The sequence below is a fragment of the Ornithodoros turicata genome, chromosome 1 (assembly GCF_037126465.1).
Source record: "Ornithodoros turicata isolate Travis chromosome 1, ASM3712646v1, whole genome shotgun sequence".
Classification (NCBI taxonomy): Eukaryota; Metazoa; Arthropoda; class Arachnida; order Ixodida; family Argasidae; genus Ornithodoros; species Ornithodoros turicata.
This window is the reverse complement of record NC_088201.1, coordinates 28910292-28924084: the sequence shown is the minus strand read 5'-3', so window position 1 is coordinate 28924084 and position 13793 is coordinate 28910292. Positions and strand designations below refer to the sequence as shown.

The 13793-nt window shown below is 43.7% G+C and overlaps 1 protein-coding gene across 2 annotated transcripts in view; it reads right to left on the bottom strand.

The window, feature by feature from the left end:
- The window catches only part of LOC135377804 (CCR4-NOT transcription complex subunit 1-like), a 78747-nt gene that overhangs the window by 40754 nt on the left and 24200 nt on the right, over nt 1-13793 (bottom strand). For both annotated transcript variants that reach the window (XM_064610493.1, XM_064610494.1), the window contains exons 12-16: nt 8707-8814; nt 7161-7403; nt 6951-7102; nt 6523-6682; nt 5585-5879 (exon numbers count right to left, since the gene is read on the bottom strand). In XM_064610493.1, coding sequence (XP_064466563.1) covers nt 5585-5879; nt 6523-6682; nt 6951-7102; nt 7161-7403; nt 8707-8814 — 958 coding nt within the window. The remainder of the gene's footprint in view (nt 1-5584; nt 5880-6522; nt 6683-6950; nt 7103-7160; nt 7404-8706; nt 8815-13793) is intronic.

Sequence of the window (13793 nt, the reverse complement as noted above, 5' to 3'; positions counted from 1 at the left end):
CACGGATGGTGCTGGATGTTGGTTCTAGTCTCTTTATTTTCACTTCCTTCACTTGACGTGCCAATGTATCACGTATAGTTTCTTCCATGAAGCAAACTTCAAGATCATTGTCTCCACCTAAGATTTATGTAAAGTTCGTGAAGCATTATTAAGGCCCCTGGCTTTCTGCTGCTGCAAATTCAAAATTCTGCGGCACTGACTTGTAAATTCCGCGATTTTCCGCGGCAAGCAGTCAACGGCTGCTTGAAATGGGCAACACTTTATTTTCTTGGATAATGTGGGAACAAAAAATATTTTATGAAATTACAGTTTCAAAGCACTGTTGTGACTCAGCATTACATACATGATATCTTGTGTTCTCCTCTGACAAAGAATGCTGTCTGTTGCCTGGAATCATTTTATACCTACTGAAAGATCTTTCGGCATCTACAGAATTTATAGGAAGATTATAGGAAGGAGCTTACAAACATACCTCTGGAAGTTACATCTTTAGGACACACTTTTTGTTTCCGGGCTGTAGGCATTATTTGTCTTTAAAGGCAAACTCCCAAGCAACAAATCAAAATCCCCCACTGCCACCGCTAAAGTGTGCATGGGAGGGACGCCGCCCCTTCCTCAGGCGGAGTATGCACAATAAACTTGGGCTAACGTTATCTTAAGCTAAACTACAATCTGTCTGTGTTGGTCCAGCAGCATGGGCAATTTCGTAAAGCAGGCCTGATGCAGGGAAGCATCAGGTGAAGCCCACTTTCGGGAGGTGTCCTTCATGTTCTGCGAATAGTCGGATATTCGGAAATCCGAATATTGGGTATTCGATTCACAAATTAAATACTTCGAGTGACTGATATTTGATTTGAATTTGAGAACTCGGATAAAAATAAGGGATTCCATGAAATTCCGTGCCAAACGAAGAATTCCGCGATATTTCCACCGCGATATTTCGCGGAATCGTGGAAAACCGGAGGGGCTTAAGCATGATACACAGCGCACATAAGACAGGAACGAAGTAAAGAAAGACAGCGAACTGTCCTGCCTTTCTTTACTTCATCCCTGTCTTATGTGCGGTGGGTATCATGCTTCACCAGTATATGAAACGATTACCCCTCTATCGCACTGTATTATGTAAAGTTCTTGCACAACACATATCCCAGCCCTCGGCAAGCATCTCCTAATCAGTGTCTAGGATTTCACCACCACATTTCTTCAGTCACCCCCTTCTTGTAGTGTGCAGTGCAGTGCACAATACACACTGCACAAAGGTTCTTATAATTCAAGGTACACTCTCCACCGTGTAACCATTAAAAAGTGAACATCTAATAGATTGACTTCCACATTGTCATTATGAGACCTGTCCCAATTTTGCATACTAAAGGCCAGTTCCCACATATGGCGATTTGCTATACAGCACTATAAAACAGTGCTATATTTTCCACGTCTCAAGGCCAGTTCCCACATACAATGAAACCTGCATATAACGATATAGGACGTTATTGCTAATTTAATCATTATGCGAGGGATATCGCTACACGAGGGCTGACCTAGGCCAGCGCCATCCTATGGAAGTCGCGTTGCGCGTTATCCCGTAAGCAACGCTAACGATGGATGCTATGAAAGAGGGTGGAAACACCAATATTTTATTGAAAATACAGTCAAACCTCAATATAACGAAACAAACGGGGACTGCAATTTCTTTTGTCATATCAAACATTTTGCTGTATCAAATTGAAGGTCACGAATCGTGACCTTCGCAAGGGCGCGCGCTGTACATAAGCGTCGACAACTCCCACTAGGATGCGGAAAAGTTTTTCGTGAAAAATGACAACAACTACAAATACAGCGTCAAACAGCACCTACGCATTTTATTCTTGCGTGAAACAGCCGGTTATTCACGTCTGCGTCGTGCCTAGAAGATGCGGTGTCACGCATTGTTAAGGCCCTTCGTTTTCCGCGATTCCGTGATTCCGCGAAATTTCGCGGAATTCGGAATTAATCGCGGAATCCTTCGTTAGGCACAGAGTTTCACGGAATACTTTATTTTTAAGGGTGTGTGGATATTAGAGTTCTCAAATTCGAATCGAATATCAATCACTCGAAGTATCCGATCCGCAAATCCAAATACCCAATATTCGGGTTTCCGGATAATTTGATTATTCGCCGAATACGAACGACACCTCCCGAAAGTGGGCTTCACCTGACGCTTCCCTGCAGCCAACTGAAGCCTGCTTTATGAAATTGTTTATGCTGCGGCACAAAACAGAATAACAGACAAATTAGAATAACATTAGCCCAAGTTTATTGTGTATACTTCACCTGAGGAAGGGGCGGCGTCCCTCCCGTATGCGGTTTAGCAGTAGCAGTGGGGGATTTTGATTTGATATCTGGGAGGTTGCCTTCAAGAAGTTAAGACTTTTAAATAATGGCTACAGCCCAAGAACAAAAAGGGGTGCACTAAAAATGTAACTTCCCCAGGGCATGTATTGTAAACTCCTTCCTATAAAGTTCCTATGAACTCTGTAGATGCTGAAAGATCTTTCAGCAGGTATAAAATGATTTCGGGCGACAGACCGCATCAGATGAGAACACAAATATCATGTATGTAATGCTGAGCCACAACAGTGCTTTGAATCTGTAATTTTATAACATATTTTTTGTTCCCACAATATCCAAGGAAATAAAGTGTCTCCCATTTCATGCAGCTGTTGCTCGCCGCGGAAAATCACGGAATTTACAAGTCAGTGCCGCGGAATTTTGAATTTGCCGCAGCAGAAAACAGAGGGCCTTACGCATTGTTCGTACGCTGCCAAAGCCTCCGCAATTTCCTCCATATCGTGTTGAGATTCCGCAAACCTTTTAAGTACGTCTGTGGCAGTGCGTCATCTGTAAGGCTCTTCGTTGCTACAACATGTTTGTCCCCGTCAAGAAAATCATCTGGCTGATTTCGTTACGTATGCCGCCATGCGGGAACAGGACGCTGCTTGCGCCCTTCGTTTTCGTGACCCTGAAGTCAGCTTTGGGGTCATAAACCTTATCTCGTTCTTTCGCTGTATCAAGACGGCAGCTAGACAGTATGTATTTCGTTGTAGAGGGAGTTAAAATACAGTAGAACCTACCCACTTCGATCTCGCTTAATTCAAAATTCCGGTTAATTGGAAGGATTGCTGCGGTCCCGTCTTCGCGCGTTGCAATCTGACTGCATAATTTGAAGAAAACTGGCCCGTATCCAGCTTAATTCGTAAGTTTCCTGCCGAATTTCATCATCATCCGTCGGCTTTCAACCCATGCAACGATGATCTGCCATAAAAACCACGTCCTTGCTCCCTTGCTGACTTCACTTTCATGAAAGAAATCCATCCGGCAATCCAGAAGATGTGGGTTCGAGTCCTACAGCTGGCTAACCTTTTCAGTGACTTTCATCTTTCATCGTTCACTTTCATAGCCGTCAATCCCGCGGAGCAACCTCCTTGCTTCTAGCGCTGCCTTGCCAGCCAGTGTCCTAGCTGTGCTGCCATTACAGATTATGCGAACGCGTTTTCGCTTGGTTTCGTTTCGTGCTCTTGTTGAGATCCACTTCGAAGTCTACTTCTTGCCTGTGGGCTGTGGAGCCAGCCCGCGGGTGAAGTACAAGACGCTGACAACAAACAAAAAAAAGTGGCAATCATCGCAGCCGCAAGATCTGCAACATGCTGTAAGCTCATGCCTGTGATGCAAGCTCCAAGGAGGGCTTCCCGTCTTTTGAAGAGTACGCCAGGATAAAAGGCACAGAACAGACCTGTGCCACAAGTCTCACTGGGCACATCATTCTGAACACGGCTCACACAAATGAACAGAGTGACGACAGCAGCTGCGAGGAATCTGCACGTGCGCCCTCGTTTTCGGAAGTTTGTTAAGCCAACAGCGTGCGCACAGCGATATGATGGACTTTGTAGCCCATCTTGAACGAACTTTGACGTGCGATGTCATTCTCGGAAAGTGGCAAACGAAGATAAGCGAGTTCTTCGGCAAATAAATATATTTTCCTTCACCATGTGCCTAGGTTCGCTTAATTCAAACGCCCACTTAATTCGAATTTTTTTCCGCGGTCCAGACGACTTCGAATTAACGAGGCACAAACTTAACTATGGCACTCTGCCGGGGAATCAAATTATTTTGCTCTATTGCGTTTCGCTGTAACGAGGTTTGACTCTAGTTCATTAGCTTTGATTGCTTTTGGTTGCCGTTGTAGATACTATGCACAACGTCACATTCAACTGCGCTGAGGTGGGCAACGTAATGACCAGGCAGCACGCGCTCTACGATAAAATTCTTGAGAACGTCTACAGCGTGAAGTGCGCTTACGCATGCGTCTTCAACTTATTCGTATGCACGCTCTAGGCTGATTTTGCGCTTCGTATTTGCCCTGTCGACTGCGATATGCCGTGCTTTCGCACGATGGATGCCACCCTTCCGCGGAGATGATCCTCGATGATCGCTAAGTTAACATCCAAGTCTATTGCGCTCAGTTTCTTTGGCTGGGACGCTATTGGTGACCGAGGCACCGATAATGCGTCAAAGCAGGAAGCGGGAGCAGAAATGTTGTGAACAGCAGGTCACCAGACTTCGACTGACCATCTCCGAAGGGAACCTTCAATTCCCGTGTAGGACTTCTGTACTAAAAACGTGCGAGGGTGTGAGGCGCCGGAGAGGGTTATCTCCATCTTCACTAGATTTGGCGCGTGTGGAGCGTGGTCCCTGTTCGCTGGAGAGACGCCATCTCGTTGAAGATACGATGCGTATGTGAAAAAGGTCCGCAGAAGGCATCACTGTACGAGTACTCAGAACGGCGAACTTTATCGTTATGCGTGGGTCCATTCTCTTAGAGACAATGGATATTTTGACAGTAAAAGTAAAGACGATCGTTCTACGGGGTATGTCATTGCACGCAGGTTTTACTGTAGAGCGCTTCGTTCTAGAGCACAAGAAAATAGCGCTAGAAACCTAGCACTGTTTTTCCACTTGCCGTTCTCACATACAAGCGAGCACACAGCGCTATCCTGCTCGGGTCACGGAAAATATCGTTGCGACGTGGGAACTGGCCTTAAATTTCCGTGGGTTACATACTTATTGTTCAATGAAGAGAGTGGTTGAACAGCTTAGGAGCATTTGTAATGTTCAGGGAAATGAAGAAAATCTGCATATTCCTGAAGCGTGACTCGCCAGCAGCTGGGCACAAAGCAAAGAGACAAAGCCAACAAAAGCATGTTCATGCGCAGGTTCACTCGTGTGTTGCGTGCAATGCTCATGCGCAATGGTGACGTCTATGGAGTATCTCTCTCATCGCACTGGAGTTCTGGAGCAAGACTCACTATCACACTGAAAGGTCCTGTGTTTGATTTCTCATAACTGCACCATCCAGGAAGGTTGTGTCAGAGAGAGAGAGAGAGAGAAGAAAAACGAAAACACGTTCTTTCTATGTGAAGTTTGATTAAATGAATTCTATATGCTGTCGAGCTATAAATATGGCGTGAACAGGACAACCTTGGTTCAGCTTTTACATACACTTAATATTTAGAACGATACACAAGCCATGAAGTAAAACGACACTCACCAAGCTGGGAACCAAATTGGCCTTGCAGCTGTGCTCCCAGTGTCGGAACAGCAACACTTGAGAAGCCAGAGGAGGTGGGGACCGAAGGACCAGCACTGACGGCAGGAGCTGTCCCGACAGCATTTGGAGCACCGAATAGCTTAGCTGGTGACCCAGGTGTAGGAAATGAGCTCCCAAACACACTGGGAGCAGCTCCCGCACCCACCCCGGTGCCTGCTCCTCCAGAACATGGCCCAAGGGACAGGTTGGCCATTGAGCTGCTGATGTTGCTCAACACATCCATCTGAGGTGGCTGCTGTGAACCAAAACCAAAGTTTTTGGTGGATACTCATATTAAACAACAAATCATTAGACTGATTTCCAAGCATTGTTTCAGTTACAGCACACATTTCAAATGCCTCAAGATTAACAGCACCTTGGCACCACAATGTATTCCAATCAGCTATTTTAGTTGGGTTATTCAATGGCAGCTGTCACTCAGTGATGCATGCGTTGCATATTTGTCCCAAGGTTCAGGCTAAAAGATAGATGGCCAAGGACAGCTTTGTTGGAAAGAACACCAAAAGCTGTGCAACGTGATGTTGCAACATGTAGAAAAACAAATGTAACATGAAAACCGTTGGGGTATCGACAGTTTACAAAACAGCTTTTCTGGCTCTCTCTTCTGCTCCTGGAGCTCATATCTTAGCAATTGCTTTGTCTATGTTCGCTTCATTTGTTGTACTCACTTTTGAAACATATTTTAAGCAGGACAATTTCTTACAGTATCACTGTGATATTTTGGTAGGTTCACTGTAGAAGCAGTACCAACAACTGTTGCCATTTTCATCAAAGTCGAGCAAGATATGAAGAATTTTCTGTCGATTCCCTTAATGCATCTATCCCACAAACAAAATTAAATGGTGTGGCCATGCACAATACAGATTTCTGGAACCTACAGCGTTTGGGGTTGGGTTGATGGATGCAGCAGAAAATGCTGGCTCAAGTCCCCTGGGGGTCTTCACCACCCCAGGTGGAGGCTGACGGGGTTTGTTCAACAGGATGCTACAGTTGCCCACCATGGTCAGTATTGTTTCTGACAGCTCCTGGCTGACATTGCTGCAAAAAACATTGATACAGACCATGAATCATGAGGGAGTATTCATAACATTTTGGTACTGCAAAAACAAAGGAAATCTGCAAACATCAGTGAGGTAAGGTGTTTTTCGGACTGCTGTATTATTCGGACATTTTTCCGGTCACCGTCAAGTCCGGAAAATCGGTCGGCTACTGTATTAGAATTGAGATATACAGTAAAGTACACATATTTTCTACTGTATTTCGTTACTTATAATACAGTTACAACAGTATCGAGGTATATTCTTACGCTGCATATTGTTGGAGGCAGGAAAGCATAGTGGCAAGTGTTTCTGGTGGCAGCTGGGCACTTTTTGGTAGATTCTCTTCCTTCACTATGCCACCAAGAATTTGGGGGCAGCGGCGCTTGAGAAAATTCACACATGCAAGTATGAATGGCTCCTGAAACATGCCAGAAATTTATTATTGCACGCAACAGCCAATTTAGGATGTTCTTTACTTTGTGCTCGTAGATCTTGTCGTTGAGCCACTTGTCCAGCTTGAGATACTCTCTTCGAGAGGCCAGGCAGGCAAGGTCGATGACAAGAGGAAATGAATTCCCATTGAGGAGCATTGAGAGGGCCTTGAGATCCTGTGCCACGTCCAAGATGCGTGAAAGGCGGACTTGCTCACATTCCCCTCCACGAAGGTACCAATCAGCCATTGCATGCATCATCAGAGGACGAATAACATTGCCATGAGTCTGTAAACAATTGCCACACCATCAATTCTGCATTCACTTATTACAAAACTTACGCCATATTACATACAGCGTAACAGTCCACCTCCCCTACAACTGAACTGCTGAACTATAACATTGCCCTTACAATGAAAGACTATGTATCCAGCAAATCTACTAAATACAGTACCACCACCAAGTAAAATATTTACAAAAAATAGAAGTCACTATAGGTGTGAATGTGCACCATGTGAACTATTTCTGCTCACATCTGCTGCGGGGGCACCAAGCAAAGACATTAGTAAAACACGACTCATTACAATGCATCGGAGATGAATATCCCTTTGAATGTAAAAGCACTTGTTGCAATGCATGCTGAACAAATATACCTTTAGGTATTATGAAACAGAAAATCAAAAGCGTCCTTATATATATATTATTCTTATGATATATATAATATAATACATATTATATTATATTATTATTCTTATGATATATATAATATAATGCATATTATATATTCTTATTATTCATATATAATACTTATGTCGCTCTGTGTTATTGTGAGACTATCTAAAAAAGTTGAAGGCACAAAAAGGCCTTCATAGGGTATCTGGTACAAATGTATAGTATACAAAAATTATGTTTAAAACTCCTAAATGTGCACAGTCACATCAAGAGCAACACCGTATGCTTTTTATTTGTGGCCATCAAATTTTGTCAAGGTATGTGCCTCTGATATGCAAGATAAGATTACCCTAACCCACATTAAAACGGGAAAGCGTGCTTTTTGAGTTGATTAAAATTCTTTATTGCTTGGGCTGTTCAATATTTGCACGATTATTCAATATTATTCAACAAATATTCAAAACTATTCTTTTTTTCTCTGTCTCTCTCATTATCATGCCAAAAATCCCTCTCTCCCCTAGCCACCCCATGTGAAACAGGGTACCTGTACGAACTGAAACAACAAGAAAGAATATGGGCACGAGGGGAACCCTGATAAATAGAAAATTAAAAGCATTCGGGTCTGCTTAATCCTTGCTCCAGGGTGATTTGATTGTACAGTGACAAGAGTAAAACATATTTTCGCGAGGAAAGATGCCTACAAGCCATCTGCATTGTTCACTTGGGTGTTGTAAGTGGAGCTCTAGCTCTGTATGCATTCATTCCTCTGACCTGCAATCATGAAGTGTGCAAAAATTGGTTGGAGTGGCACATGCAGTCGTGCTGTCTTGATAGCACTTTCTTTCTTTCATGGTTACAGACACATTGGTACTCGGCAGGGGAGTACCCTGACATCACATTGAACTCAGAATCAGCATACCTGTACATTCCATGCAGCTTGTAATACTATGGCTGAGTTCGGGTGGTTGCCAAGAAACACGAAGACTAAGGTTGTGAGAAGCTCCTGGCGAAGCATTTGCATTGGTCTCTATGAAAATAGAACACTTTTATGTTCGAGATCACAGAATGACCAAGAGTACAGATACAATAAAACGTGTCAAATATAAAGCTGCACAAAGTGAGGAGGAACAGAACTGCCTATATCTGATTTTTGATATATCAGACTTTTTATTTTAACAGTGCCTTTAACTTGATGACCAAGGCCAAGAAATAATAGTCAGATAATAGCAGTATGAGAGATAATATAATAGTAAGAAAATTTTGCATGAGGCTTACATTTATTCATTTCACACTTAATGATTCACAAAATTAAAAAGAGGCACTATGCAAATAACTGCACAAAGTTTCGTGTTGAAGTTCATAGATGATTGCCATATGGCAGGTGGCATTATTGCACCAGGGCTTCAACCAAACCGTGAAGAGGGAAATATTTCATGGCACATTATTTCAACAGTTTTTTTCTCATACAACTACCAGCTTGTGAGCAATATATCATCCAAAATTCCAGCAAGCCTTAGTGACAGTTGAATGTTCTTATAAAACGAGGCCAGGCTTGTACAAGGTACTCACAAAAAGTATTTAAGTTCAGTTACTCAGTTCCGGGCAAAAAAAGTAACTGGGTACCACATACCTGATCTTGAAAAGTATTTGAGATAGAGTATTAAATCCTCATAAAAGTACTCATTACTTTCCAGATACTTTGACGTCACAGTTAGAATTCGTTATCAAAGAAATATGAAGAGCATGAAGTTGAAAACTGCATTACCAAAAAGTTTTATTAGCTTGCAGTAACTTCTGCTTTTCAAAATTACTATCCAAACATTATTGTCATTGAATTGAATTTACTGTCATTTTTCTCCTCGTTGTTGCTTTAATCTAATAGAGAGTTATTAATATTTTATGTGTCCTCGCTCGCTATGGCTTTTGGCACAGGTCTTCTATCCTGCCTGGTAGTGATCTCAATGGTTTACCGGCATACCCCTCAGAACAACACATCGCCTCATGCATGCTCCCAAACCCGAGGCGCTGCATGCTACCCCTACCCAAGACGGACGTGGATGTCCCAAATATCTCAGACGCTAAAGCATATGTACAGCCAAAGCGCATCTTTCACTCAACCTCCGTGTTACACACAGAGAAGTATCTTCAAACTAACTTGGAAAATAAGTAGAAGTTACAGAAAAAAGTATTTAAAGGGAGACTCCGCACCAAAAACATGTTGAAGTAACAGTGCGAGATCAAGCCATACCGGATGATATTTCAGTGGACACAATTTCTCATCCCCAGGTGCCACAGATAATTAGGTAGTAAACAAATATTTCCCTTGGAGTGATTCGGCGCTCCTCCATGGAAAAGCGGTCCAGCAGCACTGTGCTTAACCTTACAGATATTCTTTGTGTGCGCCTTTCTGTAGGTTCTGCTCTACCGGTGGTGAGTACTTTACAACGAAATCGAGGAAGCAGGTCATCCTTGTCGCATGAAGAAATAATGAAGCGAGTGCCGAAACTAAATAAACAGCCGACAGCTCGCACGAGGCTACCTGTGACGTCACGCAGGGTACAGGAGGCCGGAGAGGGAGCCCTCAAGAGTTTTGGTTTCAGTTTCCATATACGCTTGCCAGCTGTTTTGGCAATTAACGAGTCTCCGACCGCCAAACCAACTTTGTTTCTCATTTCTGAAGAATGTACTGAACTTTACACAGTCACAGTCACTATAAGAATTTCGAATTGTCCCGGAGTCACCCTTTAAGTTATATTACTAAATACTGACTTTTGAAAGTATTTGCAAGATAGAAAGTTTCTCGCAAAAGTATTTAAAGGGACTATGAAATGATTTTTTTCTCATTTTCATCAGAGAGAACATTTTTCTGAGTCTAGAACTGAAATTTTACCTTCGCCATGCAAGTGGTTTTCTTGGTAGCGAATTTAAATGGAGCAGCGAAGGGAGTACAGCTGGCGCCGCACTATGGCCAGCTACTGAGCGGAGAATCAGCGAGCAGCTTGTTGTTGTTGCAGCGAGAGACATGTCATTGTAACGTGTCATGATCCCGCCATCAGGCCCTGCATTTGTGTCTATCAGGAGTAGAAATCTTCATGACGTCAGCTTCCGTGCCGGGTCACGTCGTCTAGTAATGCAAGGCAAGGCAAGGCAAAGCAAAGCAAAGCAAAGCCATTACATGCGTTTCGCTGTGGTGTCTGTGAGTGTGGTTGAGAGTCAGATTTTTCCACGTTACTTTGGCAGTATGGATGATAGTATTCTTTCTAAATGTTTAACCAGCTTGGTCTTGGGTATAATCTCGGTTGCTGCTCGTTGGCGCCCGACTGTCGGTCTGAAGTCCCATGTTTCTTGCCAGTTCCAGTCGGCTTGTGCACAGATCATGAAGATGCTTAGGCTCACTAAACTTTCAGCGACCCTGGGACAGGCGGTTCAATCAATTTGTTTGCTTGGTGCAGCGGTTTCCTGGTTTGTATCATCGTCTATTCGTGACCTACCATTGTGCGCTTTTCGCCGACGTGCCGAAACTATGTTGCCCTAATTCACATCAGTTCACAGGGTATCCAATGTCATGTGATTCCCAGTGACGAGATTGACAGTTTTTTATGGCATGAAGCAATCGGACCGACGGAATGGAAAGATGGTGCAGTGCCATCTACTGCTTGTGTTTGTGGCGAACATTTCCATGCTAGCGATTATGAAGGGGACACGGAATCTCTTCAACGTGCTGGATACCAAGCTCAGTGTCATTTAAATCATACAAATTCTTGTGACACACAAACATGTTCGTAGGCAAACAATGAGTCCTTTGGAAGTCCTTTGGAGTCCAAGGAAATGAGGCCAGTCCGTCGCGTCTCTAGACCACGAAATGCAGAGTAAATCAGTATCGCTTGAAAGTGCGAAGCTGCTTTGAAGAACGCCAGTTGAAACAAGGCCAAACAAAACATTAGGCCACCCAGTCTTCTACATTTATAATGCGTACAAACAAATCGAGCAGCAAAGAGGGACAGGTTGCAAAGGTCAGAGCCGCACTTCACAACGCACTTGCTTTGGTGTCCAATTGCCAACACGTAAATATAATATGCAACGCCAGGAAACCACCAGACACTTTCCATCGGTGACGGCGATACAACATCACGGCGAATCGCTAGAGGCCCGTGCATCTCGGCAGCAAAAACCTCATTGCCGCAGAGGTGGGAACTTGTGTTGCTTGATGCGCTCGGCTGCTGAGCAGAAGACTGTTACATTCGGCCACTAAGCACAACTCGCATGTTATACCTGCCAGCGCCAGTGCAGCAAACAATTCACACACAAAAAGCAGTTCATTACTGCATGCTACCCGAACGCCGGCAACGAAGAGAAGCAAAATGCCTCAGTACTGGAAAGACGTGAGTGCGACCTTGGTGCGAGAGGCACCACATTCCTTTCAGTGGGTATTGCTTGGCATTGTGCAACACCGGTGACGTTAAAAGTGACATCTGGCAACACGTACAGTTGGTCGAGGCATAGGGGAATCGACGCGAGAGAGGAGGAATGCGGAGGAGAAACTTCAACCGCACACTTTTTATAGAATGGAGCAATTTTACCTGGAAAAATTTCTAGCATGTTTGTTTCTCGAGAGGAAGAACCGTTTCCAGCAAAAAATTATGGGGGGTTCAGGAAATTTCATAGTCCCTTTAAGATACGTAACTTAAATACTCTACTCAAGCTACTGTACAAGTCTGAACGAGGCAAGGGTAATTTTATAGTCGAGATATGAACACACAGGAACCATTGCTGCAGCAAAGTGTCATCACCTGTCATGGATCTCATTCTCATTTCACACATCCAGATGTACTGTGTGATGATTGCGAAGGCAAATTAGGCTGTAGGAGAGACCGGGATGAGATGTCACATGGGTAAGTTGTCACACTGCCCGTTTAAAGAGAACGAAGCGAAGCGGCACCAGCAACCACAAACTGAAGAAACTGTCACCATCATGGAAAGCTTGGCTGCGAGTACAGAGCACACAACATGTTTCAGTGGCCAGAAAGCAAAATTTTCCGTTCTGCCAATTTTCAGATTTAGCAGGGCGTATACAAGAGCTCTAAAAGAAAAATGTTTTTGCAGGTTTTCAGCCAGAAAGTTGGACAGTTGAGCCCACGGGCATGGTGAAGGCACTGAGGGTTATGAGGGGATCCATTAACCCATTTCTGGAGGGTCATGTTGTCACACATTAAAAAGGGTTAAGGTCTGGGCAGATTGGTAAGATCTGGGGGCTTTAGACTTTTTAATATGTTGTCACGTTATCTGAACTGGCAGAACGATTGATACCACAAACTATGCTCGCAACAAACCGTTTCATTGGCTTTTCTCATACACCTCAGGGATCGTGCAATACTTTCGTTCACCTTTTACCTGTACACAACTATAAATGGCTTTACGTCCCGATAGACTCGGCATGAAAACGGGACGCTCGTGCTGTCATTCCCCTCTCCCACTGCTTTTACAAGCTGCATCCACTAGAGCGTAGTGTTTATGAGGTTTCAAAGAAATTTTTTGTAGTTTCATTTAAATACAGCTGGATTAAAGGACACCTTGGACAATGTCAACTTATGATTGGACTGGAAGAAAAAGTTTCTCCCCCTTCAAATGTCCCGAACAAGAACAGGAAATTCATTTCTTTGTGTGACGCTTCTGAACTAACACAGATGTGCTTGACAAGTGTGCGGCAAGACTGGTTTTGTATTCATTGCTGTAGGCCTTACAGCAGGCAGTGAGCCAAGAGACTTATTTGTTCAGTGCACAGGATTCGTGCAGTAAATTGTACAGCTAAGACTGTTCTGTACTTTGCAAAACATGCAAGTGTTAAGATGATAGGTTCTCTCCTTCCCGTTTAGTTTATTTTTCCTGTGCACTGCAAATATGCGATGTATTGGTACGTGCCCACCAAAAACGTAACAAAAGAATGCATATGAGACAACTTCCCCCGGCCTTAATGACAAGCTGCCCTTGCATAGTCACACTTGACAA